Genomic DNA, 17,457 nt, shown 5'->3' with positions numbered 1-17,457 from the left:
CCTGAGGACAGACGCCACGTCTGCTCCGTGTCCACACGTCGTCGTCGGGGCAAGCCTGATACTACAGTCCTGAAACAGACGCAAAGGCTTGGATGCGCCGCTGGAATGGGGCGAGGAGGCGCTGTGACCAGGCCTCTCCCCAGAAAAGGCAGTTATCTTTCTCCTGTGGTACAGACTAGGAAACTGAGGCACAGAGCCGTCAGCTAACGTGTCTGTTAGCAGGAGACAGAACTGGGACTCAGTTAGATTGGTGCTGTTATATCAGCTCATGGTGAGTGGCCTTTTGGAGCCATGGACAGAGCCTCAGGCCTATGGACACCACCTCCCCCGCCCCCCACTGCCTCACCCTCAGACCCCAGACAGGAAAGCAGCTTCTTCTCATCCCAAAGCCAGTTCACTGGAGGCCAGAAGGGAGCTTGTGGGCTTAACTCATGCGTTGCATTGTGAGGGGACCACCAGATCACTCGGGCAGCACCCCGGGTGCCACCAGGATAGCCCCCAGGCACCCCGGGGGGGATCCAACACCAACAGTGACAGTCAACCATAAAGCTGGCATGCTGGCCCTGGCCAAGCATTTGGCTGCACTGAGGCATCGGCGGTCAGGGGATAAACAGAGTCTCTGGGAGGAGCCGGCTGAGGAGAGCAGCAGGCCAGCCGGGAAGGCTTTGCGGATCACCCAGTGCCAATTAGCAGCCCTGCCATGCCAGGCCCAGATGGAGCCCTGCCTCGGCCTGACTCGGGGCTCACTCGGTCAATTATCACCTTTCCCTGGAGCCCAGGGGGCAGGCGCGGAGGAAATCTGTTTGCCTGTAATCCTCGCTCCCTCCCCCAGGCCGGCTGCCATCTCGGCCAACTCGCCTGGCCAAGGGCTCCCGGCCTCAGTGGGAGCAGGTGCTGACTGCCTGCTTTGGACCCAGGTTTTGCACTGAGGACCCAGGCTTTGCCTTTTCCTTGCTGCATGACCCCTGTGGCCTGGCTGCGGGGGGGCGGGGGCGGGGATGGGGTGTGGAGTGGCTGGCCCGCAGCTATTCCCTGAGTCCGGTGTTTGGTCGTACCAGGCACAGACCCGTACAGACCCGCCTGGAGTCCCTCCTCACTCCGCCGCTGAGCAACTCTGTGACCTGGGCCACTTCTCCCTCTTGGAGCCCAATTCCTCCTCCGTGAAGGGGGCAGGGGATGGTCATGGCATCAATGGTAGTATGGGGGGTGGGGGTGGGTTTTGTGGGGGGGATCCATGTAAATTATTTGTCCTGGGACTGGCACTGGGAAAGCGCTTCATAAATGGGATTATTATTGCCCGGACATGCTGTGTGAGTGATAACAGATAATATTTACACAGCACTTGCTGTGTATTCTCAGTGCTTTGACTCAGTTAACCCTATCAGACCCACACTACCTCACTGCCCATGAGTAGCTCCCTGTCTAGTGTGGGACAAGGTCCTGCTCATGCAGCAAACAGAATTAACTGAGCACCTACTATGTGTCAGACCCTATGCCAGAAGCTTGGGGTTACAGACCTGGGTTTTTGTGTTTTGTTTTGTTTTTGGGTCACACCTGGCGATGCACAGGGATTACTCCTGGTTCTTCACTCAGGAATTACTCCTGGCGGTGCTCAAAGGACCATATGGGATGCTGGGAATCGAACCTGGGTCGGCCGCGTGCAAGGCAAACGCCCTACCCGCTGTGCTATTGCTCCAGGCCCCCAGACCTGGGTTTAAGCCCAGACCAGGGTCCTCCCATCAGCAAATAGCATCCAGAGAACTTGCCTGTGGGTCAGGTCCGGGGCGGACGGTGCTTCTTGGGGATCATCTTGACTCGCGAGAGCTGACAGTGTTCATTTCTTCCCTGCTTGGAGTTGTTTCCAATTGGAGGCTTGGATTTTGCCCTGATGGGAGTTTCTCGCCACGCGTATCAGCTAACAGGGGGAGTCGGGCTCTTTCTCCCACCCCCTGCCCCCACATAGCTCTTACCAGCATGTCTTGATGCTGAACCCTATAGTAGGGGTGTTGCTGGGAGGACAGGGCAGCACAGGGCTAGGGTCGGGCCTCTCAGGGTGCACACGTCAAGTTCCTGAGTGCAGGCGGGCAGGGTGCTGCCAGGGGGCTCTCAGGCCTAGGGGTGTCCAGGAACTGCCGCTGCGTGAGAAGCAGGTGTCAGAGGGATGCTAAGGTGCTTCTGGGCTGTACGTCCCACACCTGCCTCCTCCTAGTGATACCGCGCAAGTGAAAAGCAGGGAGAGCGGAGGGGGCTGGGCAGAGGCAGTGGAGGCGGAGGTACCCACCCTGCAGTACTTGCCTAAATTTGTCCTCACCTGCTTTTGCATCCAGTATCGGCCCCCAGCCCAAGGCAAATGTCGACCTTCAGCAAATCCTGAGTCCTCCTGCGCTCCCACCCCCACCCAGATAAGCTTGCCCCCACTCCCCTTGGGGCAGAGGAGACATTGCTCTCCTGATCCCACCTGCTGAGTGAGGGTCAGTGAAGGAGACACACAGATCTGAGTAGAGAGGAACCAGGGGCTGGGTGAGCCAGGGAGGGCTTCTCGGAGGAAGTGCCAGGGCAGCACACAAGGCAGGCATCCCAGGCCGAGAGAACAGCGTCGCCGGGAGACTTGGGGGTGATTCCATCTAAGCACCGCGGGGAAGTCCTGGTGAGGGGGAGGGGGCTGCGGAGGGCCTGGTTCCTTGTGAGCAGCTCACATACTCCATCACCCTCTGGGCACCAGGCACCAGGCACCAGGCGCCATCTGGGCACTGACAGCCCAGCCAGGTGCTTATACAACCATGGGCGAGTGAAATAGGTCCCTTAGCCTTGCCCGGAGAGGTGAACACAGGCTGCATCTGAAAGGGGCGCAGGGATAAGTGGGCTGAGACCCCGGCAGGCAAGGCCAGGGCTGTGGACAAGGCTGTGTCAAAGCAACTGGGTGGGGCCGTTGGCACAGGCTGGCCACAGAGGTTGAAGAGCGGCAGGTGGCAGCCCTGGGGTTCCGGGGGGCTCTGGGGGATCTGGGGAGCTGTGGGCTTCGGGGACGGGTCGGAGATTGAACCCAGACGCTGGTCCAGTCAAAGCACGTACAGGACCCCTCAGCTGCAGCCCCAACGTGGATTCTCTGAATAGAAACAGCATTGTGGTCTGCCTCCCGGAACACAGGGTCCTCTGGCTTCCACTGGACAATTTGCTGGCTCCTTTGTACATTCACAGACTCGTGCGACCATCCCCAAGGCCCATTTGAGAGCGTTTTCATTCACTTAGAAAGAAACCTCACTACCCATTAACAGCCTCTCCCGACTCTGCCACCCCCTCCCCGCCCCGCCCTGCAGCCGCTAATCGACTCCATCGCCCGAGCTGTGCCCACTCGACATTTCCATGTCAATGGAAGCCCAGGCCCTGTGCGCCTTTGTGCCCGGCTTCTTTCATGGCACACAATGTCTTCAAGGTTCCTCCGTGTGGCTGTGTATGTATCAGCCCTGCGTTCCTCTTTATGGCCAAATAATATTCCATTGTGGCCCACGGTGGGCTTTTAAGTGACACAGAAGGGTTTGTGCTTTGCAAGGCCGGCTCTGGAGGCTGAGAGGGGGCCAGATGGTCATGAGGGGCTGTGGCGTGGGGGGAAGAGCGTCCGGATGCCTGTCGGGGGTGCGGGGAGGACGCCGACAGGGCTCTGCCGGGGAGGGGAGCCTGGTAATTGGCTGGCCGCAGGCGCCAAGGCCTCCTGCTGACCAAGTGGCCGACGATGCGGCCTCCCCAGACAGCAGGGCAAGGTGCTGGCAGAGAGAGACCACAGCAGGCCCGGGCTAGGGCCAGGCGGGGCCAGGCCAGCACACCTGAGGCGGGGAGGCTTCTGAGAGGCGGCCAAGGCCTGGAGACTGGAGGGGCCGGCCGGGAAGGCGGGCCAGATGGAAGGGCTGGCACAGTGCAGAGGGGCGTGTGGGAGCCGGGCTCAGAGCAACGGCAGCAGATGGGGGACGACGTGCTGAGCTGGACACGTCCTCGGCCTCCAGGGAGCCAGGAGGATCCTGGCCTTGGGGCCAAAACCCTTTGGCATGTGTCAGAGGGTCCCTGTACCACAGAGGAAACTGAGGCTCGGAGCCATCCAATGCTCATCTCAAGCCAGGGCTGCAGTCTGCGAGTGCCACGGGACTGAGCCAGGAGGGCTGGGCTGCCCGCACATTCCACTGGCCGAGAGGGGGAAATGGGACCCAGGGCCTGCTTGGGGGAGAGCACCCCAGATGGGCAACCCATGTGGGAGCTGCCGGCCCCCTCGGGGCTCCTGTGGTCCAGCAATGTGGTGCGGTGCTCTCAGACATGTGTGTGTCACTAGAGACTTGGGCTCTGAGGTCAGGCCGCCTGGCAGTGGGAGAAGCGTGATACCCAGAGGCATAGCCTGTCACCCTCGTTGGTGTCCCCAGCCTGGCTGGTCATGTCAAAGTCCTTATCTCTCCTCGCAGGCAGCTCCCTAGCAACGGAGCTGGAGCGGGTCCTTTTCCAAGGTCCCCAGGGAGCCGGGCCAGGATGGCATCAGCCAGGATGGATGTATGTCAGGACGGTGCCACTTTTGGACACACTGCAACCCCCATTCTCGTCCCCAACAGGCAGAGGAAGCCGGGCCTGCTTCCCACCCTTTTCTAACACCCAGAGGGGATTGTCCCGGCCTTGTTCCCAAATGCCTCTTCCAGAAAGCCCGAAGATCGTGGCTGCATCCCTCTCCCTACCCTTTGCCAGGCCCAGCTCTTCACTTGTGCCACTTTACAGAGCACTTGCTCTCTCCCCGAGGAGAAGGCTGAAGCTCAGAGAGGTTGGGTAACTTACCTGAGGTCACCCAGAAGATACTCATGTGTTTGAACCAGACTTGGCTTAAACAATGCCAGGCATGATTCTCAGCGTGGCAGCCAACCTCATCCTCCTCACGGCTCCAGGGGGGAGATAGTATTGTCTCCACATTACAAGTGAGGACCAGGCTCAAGTGACTTGCTCAGGGTCACGCAGCTGGCCCACATGGTGCTGGGATTTGCCGGGCAGCCTGAACCCTCAGGTAGCATGGCGCACTGCTCATCTTCCCGCAACTGTCTCTAGCACCCAGCTTCTTTCCACTCATGCAGGCAGCTGTAAGCAGCATCTGCAAAACCCTGCATGGAGCCGGCTTCTGTGTGGGGTGCCGGGGAAGCAGCTGGAATCGGACGTGGTTCCCCACTGGGGCGGGGGTGGCAGTGCATATCCAGGTGGGGACCCTGGTCCTGGTGAGGTGGAAACCGCGGGAAGGGGAGTGGGGCAGGGCAGTTCCTGAGGCTGGGGCAGGTGAAGGGGTTTCATGGAGAGTGGTTGGCTAAGAATTGAGCTAGGAAGTGTGACCGGAGAAGCAATCTAGGAAAATTGGCAGGTGAGGAAGTTGCCACTTAGAGTTGGTGCCAAAGGTTACACCGTGCCCAGGCATGGAATGTGTCCGTGTAAGGAACCCTGGTCTCTGGCCATTCGGCCTCATTTCATCCCCAACAGAAAATTGCCCCTTGCAAAGCTCCTTCCTTCCCACCTTCTCGCTTTCCCCCGGCCGGACACTCCTCCGCGGCTGGGCTGGAATCAGGAATTCCCAGGAGCAGAAAGAAAACCAAAGACCACAGAAGGCCAGGCCTAGACCCCAGACAGAGCTGCTTTTTTCCCGCCCAAGGCCAGTAAGCAGGGTGCACACAGACCCCTACAAGAGCAGGCGTCCCTTCTAGAACTCAAGTCCAGAACTGCAGGGCCTCCACCCCAATCCTGGGCGTCCCCAGAGCGGGAAAGAAGGCCAGAGCCCTGGGAGAACTGAATGCCCACCAAGCTCAAACACTGCCCTCCTCAGCCCGCCCCTGGGACTGCAGGCAACCTCTGTCACTGAAGGGCTCGGCTCCTCAGCGCCTTTCCATGGGCCACCTGGAGTGTGCGAGGGCCTGTGCCCCGCCCCCTCTCTGCTCATGCTACCTACTCAGACTGGCCTGCAGAGGTGGCCTTTGAGCCATCACTTGATAAAGAAGGCGGCTGCAGTTCCGAAGGGCTGAAGCCGTTTATCCCGGGACTCGCAGCTCAAGAGGGAGGGCAGGGATTCTTTCCCGCTCAGCCGCCACGTGTGCTGGGCACCAGGCTCGGACTTCCAGTCCTGCACAGCTTCACTTCAGTCTCCGCTCACAGGAGCCCACCGTTCACCACAGGGGGACATGCACGGTTGATTGTCTTCGTCATCCAGCCCGAGAATCTGACTCCGAGAGTCAGGACCACACAGGGACAAGGGCGCTGCCCAGACCACTCACTCCTTAGCCTGGCCTTCAGGATTGGCCCCCAAAGTTGTGGCAGGCAAGGAAGGATTTCCAGGGCCCCCGAATGGCCCCCTAGGCACTTCAGAGACAAGAAGAAATCAGGGCCCTGGGAACTTACGGGCCTGACAAGGAGGCTCGAGACCCCCAAGGCTTCTGAAGGGGATACCCAGCGATGATGTGTGTGGCCACTCCGTGACCATGAAGCCCCTCTTGAGACCGGCTGCCCTTTCCAGATCACATGATCTCTCTGTGCCCTGACCGGGTTTCCCTCATCTTTCCCTTGTCCTCTCCCCCCTCCAGGTTGCCCATCTGGAACCTTCAAGGCCAACCAAGGGGACGAGGCCTGCACCCACTGCCCCATCAACAGCCGGACCACTTCAGAAGGGGCCACCAACTGCGTCTGCCGCAACGGCTACTACAGAGCAGACCTGGACCCCCTGGACATGCCTTGCACAAGTAAGTCCTGCCTGGCCCAGGAGGGCCTTTCCCCGCTGATTCCTGAGTCCACTGCAGTAAAGCGCAGGCAGGGGTCATCAGCTACTTAGCTACAGGCTTCCTGAGTGAGAAGCCACCAGGTACTGGGGGGTATGGGACAGGAAATCCACTGGGAAAGAACCATCTTGGGGGATACCTGCTGGCATGCAGGTACCCAGGAGCTGGCATCTGTCTCCCTACCCCCCTCTGCTAAGTCACATAGAGGGTAAAGTCAAGGAGGGCCTGGCCAGAGATGAGCCAGCCAGGGTGCCCTAAGAAAGGGTGGTTCTTGGGGGCTGGAGCGATAACACAGCGGGTATGGCATTTGCCTTGCATACGGCCGACCTTGGTTCGAATCCCAGCATCCCATATGGTACCCTGAGCACTGCTAGGAGTAACCCCTGTGTATTACCAGGTGTGACCCAAAAAGACAAAAAAAGCCTTTAGAAAGGGTGATTCTTAGGGCAATGCTAAAACCTCTGCACCACACAGAAATGACAGTCAGCTGCAGGGCAGAGCCACCCTCAGCAACTTAAGCCATTTATTCCCTCACGTAAGAAAGGCCCAGACAGGCAGTCCTGGGATAGTCCCGCAAATCCAGGATGCTCTCTGGGATCTGACTGTTTTTTCGTTTAGGCTCTGACATCCATTGCATGAGATTTTTGTGCTCTGGTCACTTTATGGTCTACCCTGGCTGCTGCTGCTCCAGCCATTGCATACATTATAGGCAACAGAAAGAAGGCAAAGGACACAGAGACATGCTACAATTGGCTATCTCCCTTTGACATGAAAGTCCCATCCAAGAATGTCTACCATCTATCAGTGGCCAGCACTGCATCACAGGAGGGTGGGAAGTGAGGCCTTTAGCTGGCCGCACTGACCATCCTGAGTAAAGCTGTGTTCTAATGTAAAGAAGGAAAGATGGGTCCCAAGTGGGTGCAAACCCCTATATAAAATCTCCTGCTAAAGGTTTGCTCCACATCTTGGAAGCTGGCCTCACATGCTGGGGGGAAAGGCAGCTCAGATAGAGAAGAGAACACCAAGTAAAGTGTGGTTGGAGGACCCGCTTGGGAAGGGAGATGCGTGCTGAAAGTAGACTATAGATCAAACACAATGGCCTCTCAATACCTCTATTGCAAACCACAACTTCCCAAAGGAGAGAGAGAACAAAAGGAAATGCCCTGCCACAGAGGCAGGATGGGGTGGGGAGGATGGGGTGAGGGCGGTGGGAGAGATACTGGGATCATTGGTGGTGGAGAATGGGCACTGGTGGAGGGATGGTACTCGAGCATCGTATGACTGAAACACAAGAATGAAAGTTTGTAAGACTATAGCTGTACCTCACGGTGATTCACTAATAAAAAAAATCTTTTTAAAAATCTCCTGCAGAGACGGGACTGGGGGGGGGGGCAGGGTGAGGGAAGTAGGTGTAAGCAGAGGGACCTCGGGATGAGCTGTGTTCTAGAAACTTTGGGAGGGGCTGAAGAGATGGAAGGTGAACACATTGGGAGGACACCTCTTGGCAAGCAGGCAGTGGACACGGAGGGGGCTCCTGGACACAGCCCCCCACAACTGACACTGACGGACACTCCCCCTCCCCAGCCATCCCCTCCGCCCCTCAGACGGTCATCTCCAGCGTCAACGAGACGTCCCTCATGCTGGAGTGGACGCCGCCCCGCGACTCGGGCGGCCGCGAGGACCTCGTCTACAACATCATCTGCAAGAGCTGCGGCTCGGGCCGGGGCGCCTGCACCCGCTGTGGGGACAACGTGCAGTACGCGCCGCGCCAGCTGGGGCTGACAGAGCCGCGCATCTACATCAGCGACCTGCTGGCGCACACCCAGTACACCTTCGAGATCCAGGCCGTGAACGGGGTCACCGACCAGAGCCCCTTCTCACCACAGTTCGCCTCCGTGAACATCACCACCAACCAAGCAGGTGAGAACAAGGCACAGGGAGGGCAGCGCCCCGGGGGGATGTCCTGCCCACTGAGCAGAGCCCACTCTGTGTGGCAGTTTTACCTTCTCCAAGGCCCCTCACAGGATCCGGCCCCCATCTCTACAGCACTGACACTCGCCGCTTGTCCCTTGTTATACTGGTAACCTCCCAGATGCGTTAGGGGAAGGCCCAGCATGTGCCCGTGCATTTCTCTTGTGTCCAACTCCAGGCAGGAGCTGTCCTAGGCAGGGAACCAGCAGGAGTGACAGGGACCCGGACCCCTCTGGCGTGTCTGTCCATCCTCATTGCTCCGGGTCTGCAATGGGAGCCGAGTCATGGCACACGGGCACTGGCCTGCGGGATGGGTGCCCATGGGAAGCCCCAGGGCCACAAGGCTGCTTTCCACACAGCAGCAGAGGTGCCACCATCCCTGTGCATGCTCCTTTTGAAAGATCCTGATTGTGGGGCCTCAGGGAGCCCCCGAGCTGTCCTGTCTCCAGTCCTACTCAGACCTGAACCATAGCAACAGGTGAGGAGAGACAGACTCCCAGGGGCATCTAGCATTCCTTTTTTTTTTTTTTTTTTTTTTGCTTTTTGGGTCACACCCAGCGATGCTCAGGGGTCACTCCTGGCTCTGCACTCAGGGATTACTCCTGTCAGTGCTTGGGGGACCATATGGGATGTTGGGAATTGAACCCGGGTTGGCCGTGTGCAAGACAAATGCCCTACCCGCTGTGCTATCGCTCCAGCCCCTTTAGCACATTCTTTAGATGGACCTTCAGCTCAGGAACACTATGCCCCCTAAGATCGCTCTTAAGTACGCATCCTGTGGAGGGCTCTCTATGACCCACATCTCCCTTCCTCTTCTGCTCAGGAAAAAAAAAAAAGTTGTATGGGCTGGAGCGATAGAGCAACAGTACAGCGAGGAGGGCACTTGCCTTGCATGCGGCCAACCCAGGGTGGATCCCCGGCACCCCATATGGTCCCCAAGTATTGTCAGGAGTAATTCCTCAGTGCAGAGCCAGGAGTCACCCCTGAACATTGCCAGGTGTGTCCCCCAAAAGCCAAAAAAACAGTTGTCAAATGTTATTCCTTCTTCACTGCCGTCTTCACGTCGGCTTCAGGCCCCGTGTCCCCACCAAACCTGCTATCCCCAGTCCACTGAGGCTTCAGGCCTGAGTCCCCCTGGAGATCGCTATCCTCGTACTCAGCAGACATCTCCCCATCCAAGGGCTCCCCTGCCTCCAAAAGGCCACATGAGCTTTTCAAGCACCTCCTAGTAACTGTGGGTTAAGACTTTGTGATTGGCCCTGGGAGCCTGCCCTTCAGTGACCCCGCAACCCCAGCCTAGGCCTGCTGTATGCATACTCTGAGTCTAAGCAAGGGTCTCTGGAGGGGGCCCACAAAATGTTCAGTGGATCCAGAGCTGGAAGTCCAGGAGGGCTTCCTGGAGATGGTAGACTTTGAGCTGCAGTTTGAAGGACCCAGAGGACCTGAATGAGTGATAGAAAGAAATGAAATGTGAGAAGGAGTTTCGCCAGGACACGGAAAGAGGGGGGACCACCAGCTCTACCTGGCTGCAGGGTGCTTTACACGCATGAGCCCTCTGCATCCCCTGGCCTCCCTGAGCAGAAAGGCACCGTGTTTCTGTCTCGTGGATGACACTCAGAGAAATTGAAGGGCAAAGTTTGGGCAAGTAAAAAGCAGAAATTGACCAGATCTAGAACTGAATTGACAGTACCGTGGGGTAGAACATTTGCCTTATATTCAGCCAACCCATGTTCCATCAGCACCCTCAGATAGGCCCTAGAGCCCATCAGAACTGATCCCTGAGCACCTGTGGGTGTGCCCCCCCCCAAAAAAAAAAACTGACCAGGTCTGACAAAGACCAAGTGGGACAAAGAGAGCGTGTGTCCAAGGAGCTTTGCATGTGACTGGGCCTTATTGTGCCGGAGACCGTGTCTTTGTGAGAATGTGTCACCCATGTTAGGGGACCGTGTGTGTTCTGCCAGCCTGTGCCCATGGCCTCTCGTTGGTCACTGCCCTGCCTGGGTCTGTTTCCTGTTGGCCTTCAGTGGCCATGTCTGAAGATGGCTCTCCTGTCTGGGAGTGTTTGTGGCGGTGCTGATTGGGTGACCGGCTTGGAGCACGTGCCTGCAGTTGCACAGGGCATGATGCCCCAAAGCGCTCAGGCTGGGGCCCGGGTGGAGCTGCCTTAATGTGTGAAACCCTTCCAAAGCTGGCAGCTGTTGGCAGACACCTAATGGATTACGGAGCCCTGGCTGTGAGTGTCTCCTGTGACAGAGCTCGGAGGTAGAGAAGCCCAGGCTCCCAGCAGACGTGATGGGGAGGAAACACACCACACCTGGGAGAAGGCAGGTGCTCCCAGGGCCCGGAACTCTTTCCCGTGGTGCAGGGGCCTCCCCTTGGGAGCTCTGAGGGCAGAACAGCCTTCTCCGATGCCTCCAGTTATTAGCAGCCAGGGGCGGTGTCTGGGCGGTGCGGCTGTGCCTCTTCTGTCTGGAGCTGGAAGTTTCCAGAGAGCAGAGAGGTGTAGGGTGAAAGCGTGGTGTCCAGAGAAGAGGGTGCAGGGGAAGCCCTCAGGGTTGAAAGGTAGGAGCAGAAGGCAGCAGGTGTGGGATTAGAAACCAGGACCCTAAGTTTGACCGCCAGCTTTGCCATTCATTCCCCTTCATGATCTGAGTGAATCAATCAACTGTTGCATGACAATGTTCTGAAACGTATCCCAGCACACTCCCAACCAGCCCCTCTGCAGGCCAGTGAGGCCTGGCTCCTGGTCTCCAGAGTGTGGGTTGGCTCTGTCTTGCCCTGTGTCAGGTGAGAGGAGGAAGCACAAGCTAGCAAACCAGGCCAGGCCATGGACACCTTTAAACCCTGTTGTAGCAAGAGAACCAATTCGAGGGGTAAGATGCTTGCCTAGCATGCAGCCGACTCTGGTTTGATCTCAGCATCTCAGCGTCTCCAGAACGGTGTGACTCAAACATGCGCACACACACACACACACACACACACACACACACACACACACACACACACAGACACTCTGCTGTGACACAGTTGTGCTCAGTAAATGGGCCCACAAGGGCATGGTGGGAGCACATCCCCCTTATGAGAGAGGAAGGAGAGGGAAAAGGAACCAGCCTGTCATACTCGTGAAAAGATTTCCTCCCTCAGAGACTGGACTTCCACCCAGATTATGCATCTGGACCTAAGGAGAATTTTCTAGAACACAGGTTCCTGTGTTCTAGAAAATTCCAGTGAGTAAGCTCTGGGGCTTTCTGGATCCCGACTCCCCTTGCTGTGCACAGCCAGGAGCGATGTGGACACCTCCTACACTTATACCACATCTCCTTTGCTCCTCTCACCTGACACAGAGGTCCAGAAAGGTGGAGTCACTTTGCCAAGTTATGCTATGAAGCGGCCTGGACTAGTTTGTAAACCCAGAAGTAACGGTAACTCCAGGTCTAGGCTGAAGGAATTCCAGTTCCCATCCTGTCAATTTCCCAGTGTCGAGCACTCCAGTGGCCTGAATCTGAGCACAGGCTCCAGAGAGGCCTGGCACACCATGGTGGGGGCAGAGAGGGTGGGGTGGAGAAGGGTGATACGGCTGGACTGGATTTCCAGACAAATGCTTTCAGTGGTCGTTTTTACATCAGACCCTAAAAACTCAATATCTAAATAGTTAGCTCATGGCCTTAAAAGGAAAAAGTATTTCTTTCAGGCAAGTGACTGGGCCTTGCTCGCAATCTCTTGGCACTTGCCAGGGCCAGAGCTGTCTCCTGGCTTCATAAAGCCGTCAGGCCGTCTTCGAGGCACACTCCACCACCCGAGAATGGCGCTTCTGGCCTGTGTTGTCGAGTCCTCTAGGATTCCTGGGGCAGGAGTCCCGCTGGGGCTGCGTCTCCCCCCGGGAGAGCTGGGACTCAGGGCCTTGGGAGAAGCCAGGATACCTGCAGGAATGCATCGCAAAGGGATGGGAGGCAAGAGGGGGTCTCCAGGGCCTCTCTGAGGAGCTGAAGCCCCAGTGACAGGCAGAGACACTCTTGGGGACCTCAGGAAGGCAGGGCTGGCCCCCTCCAGGACGGCCTCGCACAGAACCCCACCACAGACAGGTACCCAGTGGTGGCCCGGCCTGGTTCCACATTCTGTGCATGTCGTTCCTGTGGGACCATCAGCTTCTCCCCAGGGGACCGCTGTGAGCTCTGTGCCCTGGAGACTCCCCAGGCACATTGATCAGGGGCATCTGCACCCAACCATTGCCCATTTTTGAGACCGGAGCTTCCCAGCCATGCTTAGAGGTCAGTCCTATTATGCCTGTGGTTTTAGGTAAGGAAACGAGGCATCTGGGCTGACATGAGGCGGCCAGTGTCACCCAGGCTATAGTGGCAGAGCCTGAATAGCAACTTTGCTGCTTTCTCAAGAACTTTCCACCCAGGCCTGACCTAGCTGAGCGAAGGCAGCCTTTGGGCCCGTGAACTGAATGTACTAAACATAGCTCCACCCATAGGACCCCCTGCAGCCATACCCTGGAGCAATGTTTCTCCTTTTTTAATTGAATCACAGTGATAAACATAATTACAGAACTGTTTGTGGTTGGGCTTCAGTCATATTATGTTCCAACACTAGTGTACGTGCCTTTACTAGTTGTACATAGCCCATCCCCAGTGGTCCCAGTTTCCCTCCCGCCCCCACCTCTATGACAGGCACTTTTCTTCTCTCTCAGTCTCTCTCTGTCTCTCTCTCTCTATCTCTTTCTTTGTCTCTCTCTGTCTCTCTTTCTCTCTGTCTCTCTGTCTCTGTCTCTCTGTCTCTCTCTCTCTGGGCCGTATGGTTGTGTGGTTTGGAGCACTGTTTCTTAGCCTTCTCCAGCCCTGGTTCCCTTCCAGGCTTGTTTCCTTCCTGCAGTCTCCTGGTTCTACTGGGTGACACCCCTAGTCTTCCGCCAAGGTCCCACTTATGCAAGTTCCATCTGTGGCCCCCTTGGTGCCCACCAAGGGATGTCCTGGGGCCCCTGATGCAGAATTATTGCCCTAGTGGGTGGATGCAGGGCAAAGCATCCTCCGTGCTGTGCCCCAGCTGGCGGGGAAACTTCCCTTTGAACCACAAAGCCCTCTGCTCTGAAATGGCCAGTTCCATCTCATTTCAGCCTGGCCTAACACCTGCCAGATAAACCATAATATGGACAGAGCATCTGGCGCATCAACAAGAGGCTGCCCAGACTTAACGTGAAACCTAGAGATGAGTTAGTCTCTCATCGCCGCTGTAACGAAGCACCACTAACTAGGCCGGGGCAAATGACACACCGTCCTTCCCTGGCAGTTCTGCAAGGTCAGAGAAGCCCAGTATGATCTTCTCGAACTAAACAAATAAGGTATTGACAAGGTCGGGTTTCCTTCTCATGGCCCCTCCAGAGGACTGTGTCCTTATTCATTCTGAAGTTGGCAGAATCCACGTGCCCGTGTTTGCAGGGGTGAGATGTCTGTGTCCTCGCTGGTGGCCGCTGGGTCCTGGGGCCTCTCTCTGCCTCCTGATCACGGCCCCTGGCATCTAAGGAGCAACAGTGGGGCCAAGAGTCCTCCCCACGCTTCAGCTTTCTGGTCTCTGACTCAGCTGGGAGAGGGGGCCCGTCTTCTAAGAACTCAAGTGATTAGGCTGGATCTACCTGGATAATCCAGGATAATCTCCCCATCTCAAGGGCCTCAATCACGCTGCAAAGTCCCTTTCACCATGGAAGGTAGCAGAGTCCCAGATCCCAGGGATTAGAGCATGGACATCTTTGAAGGCCAGAGCGCTACCGTCCCAGAAGGTGACACAAGTGAAACCAACTCATCTCAGCATTAGCTGGAGCCTTGGAGTTTGTCTGGGGCGAGCACTTCCTTTTATAGAAAGGAGAACCGAGCTGCGGGGCTACCCCACATCGTGCTCCAGGCCCTTGGCTGAGCCCCCCTCTGACATGCCTCTCCGTGATGCCACCCCCACGGATGGCGCTTGAAAAGAGCCTTTCAACTTTCTCCAGCGCACTCTGCCACCCAGGTTCTCCTGTAAACCTGCCCTGCTCCTGTGCTATGCAGTTTCGAGAACTGGCATTAGCATGTGCCCACCTCCTTCTCTCCCCAGGGGCAGCAGATCTGAGAGAGATGGTGAGAGAGTCCCTGGGGAGCCCCCGCAGGGAAAGGAAATTGTGTGTGTGCGTGTGTGATTGTGTGTGTGTGTGTTGGGATTGGGGACACTCTGCTGTACCAGGCAGAGTCTCTGCACACAGATCCTCTCTGATCCTCCCAAGCATCAGTAGCTGGAGCACCGGTTAAGATGGGTTATGACAAGGGCCAGAGCAATAATGTAGAGGGTAGGGGGCTTGTCTTGCACACAGCCGACCCAGGTTCAATCCCTGTCATCTTATATAATCCTCCAAACCTTCCAGGAGTGATTCCTAGGTGCAGAGCCAGGAGTAACCACTGAGCATCACCAGGTATGCCCCCACCTCCCCACCCCCCCAAAAAAAGATGAACTATGACAGGAAAGAAAGTAACAGATGACCGTGGATGCATCAAGGCTGGTCAGCCATCAACCTCAAAGCCAGTGGTGGGAAATCAGACAGTATGATCCAGCTCAAACTGGGGCAGGGCCACTGGGATGGTCACCCTGGTCTTGGTTGGTGGGGATCCTTCCCCACCAGATCCCTTGGCAGTTCTTTAAATCTGCCAGAACTTTGTTGCGGGGTGGGGGCTGACACTGTAGCCTGATAGGAGTGGCTCAGACAAACGGGTCAGCAACTCTGCCCCTGGTGTCTCAACCTCCAGTAGGTGACCCCGGGTACATCCATGTGGCCATCACAAAGAGCCAAGAGAGCAATAGCTATATAAACAGGTTTGTTCAGGCCTGTTTATCCTGTCTGCCTATATCCCGGTGGCCAAATCAAGCCACGTGGTTGAGCCCACAGTCAGAGCAAGAAAGTGCTGTACAGGTTACTGGACAAAGGGTGTAGCTCTAAGGACACAGTTAACACAATCAACCTACCACAGTGGCTCGGAGGAAGCAATTTTCTTTCCCTTTTTTAATTTATGGGGAGGGGATTGGGCCTGACAGCAGTTCTCTGAGGGCTACTCCGGGTTCATTGTTTAGGGGGCTCTCTTGGTGGTTGCTGAGCAACCGTGCAGTGTCAGGGAGTGAATCTGGGGTTCCCACAAGCAAGATATGCACTCCAGCCCTTTGAGCCGTCTCACAAGCCCAAGACCTTTTCCTTCTGAGGAAAATTGCATGGAATCACCGGCAACCCAGCTCCTCAGTGCCCGCCTGTCCTGATGACCAAAGTAGCAACAAGAGTTCCAGCCATTAAGTCCCTGTCCCAGGTATGGAAGGAGACTGGAAATCCTTGGACCCCTCTAAGGGGACACCCTAGAATTCCCCACGTAATGCATCACCTTGGATCTCATTGGCGAGCACGTGGGTGTCACGTGGCCACCACGAATGGCCAGACAGATACCTGCTGTTTTTCATTTGGGCACAGAGCGCCTCACTCCGAAGCAGGGCTTGTTCATCTGAGAAAGAAGAAATGTTTGATAGCGCATGGGCAGGGCAAGGAAACGGCTCTGAGGGAGAGGCCACGCGCTGTGTCCACACAGCCACGGGACCTGCAAGTGCCATGAGGGAGAGCAGCCCAGTTACTCGTGGCGATGACCTCTGAGGCCGAGTCTGGGTTCTTACTTAACCTCCCTACCACTGTCCCCATCCTAGAGAGGAGAAACTGAGGCACAGAAGGATGGGGTGAGTTATCTTCATTATTAGATTTGAGCTCCAGCTCTTACCACCTCGCTAGTGCAGGTGCTGGGGGGAGGCCTGAACCCCCCCGGGGCAGGTACATGTCAGAGAGACTCAGGCAGCCCCACTGCCCTCTGAGAAGCAAGCCATGGGGTGTACCTGTAGCCCGAGAACCCAGGGTCTGGCCTCCGCCTGTGGAATTCCATTCCACGTAACCAAGAGACAAAACGACCTCGTTTAAGGGGTGCGCAGGCAGGCCTGGGTCCCTGGACAAGAAACTTGGTCTGAATCTCACTTCCCGCATCTGTGCCATTGGTCCTGACTCCATGGACCGTGTGGTGCCTGTGGATGTCCCACACCTACCCGGAGCTGGGACCCAGGATGTGGCACACTGCTACAGCTCCTGCCTAGCAGGTATGAAGTCATGAGTTCAATCCCTGGCCCTTCCCCCCATCACCAAATGCATCCCAGTCACTGCCAGTGTGACCCCTGGCACTACAGAAAATGGACGGGAAGGAAAGAGATCATCTGGGATAACAACAAAATATTCTATGAGACAGAAAGGAAGCTCAATAGGCTGGAGCATATGCTTTGCCAGCTGGAGTCCTGGCACCACACGGTCCCCTGAGCTCCACTGCGTATGGCCCAAAAGCCAAAACCAACAAAACCTTTGTTGAGGTGAGGCCAAAGAGATAGGACAGTGGGTAGAGCACTTGCTTGCTTTGCATGCAGCTGACCCAGGTTCAATCCCCAGCACCCTGTAGGTTTTCCCAAGCCCACCAGTAGTGGTTCCTGAGCACAGAGAGAGGAGTAAGCCCTGAGCACTGCCAAATGTGACCCAAAGCCAAGGAGGGGGGAATCTATCTTGAGGGGCCAGGAAGATGACTCAAAGGGCTGAGCACACGCACTGCTGGCAGAGAGAGGCCTGGGTGTGATACAGAGCAAGGCACGGTCCACTCTCCACCTGCCACAGCACCACAGCAGC

The 17,457-nt window shown here is 56.8% G+C and overlaps 1 protein-coding gene across 7 annotated transcripts in view; it reads left to right on the top strand.

Annotated features, from left to right (window-relative positions):
- EPHB2 (EPH receptor B2) overlaps positions 1-17,457 on the top strand; it is a 206,339-nt gene that overhangs the window by 146,276 nt on the left and 42,606 nt on the right. For all 7 annotated transcript variants that reach the window (XM_055139251.1, XM_055139246.1, XM_055139250.1 and 4 more), the window contains exons 4-5: positions 6,582-6,737; positions 8,358-8,693. In XM_055139251.1, the coding sequence (XP_054995226.1) occupies positions 6,582-6,737; positions 8,358-8,693 (492 nt within the window). The remainder of the gene's footprint in view (positions 1-6,581; positions 6,738-8,357; positions 8,694-17,457) is intronic.

This window comes from Sorex araneus, chromosome 5 (genome assembly GCF_027595985.1).
Source record: "Sorex araneus isolate mSorAra2 chromosome 5, mSorAra2.pri, whole genome shotgun sequence".
In the NCBI taxonomy this organism is placed as follows: domain Eukaryota; kingdom Metazoa; phylum Chordata; class Mammalia; order Eulipotyphla; family Soricidae; genus Sorex; species Sorex araneus.
This window is presented reverse-complemented; position numbering and strand designations above follow the sequence as displayed.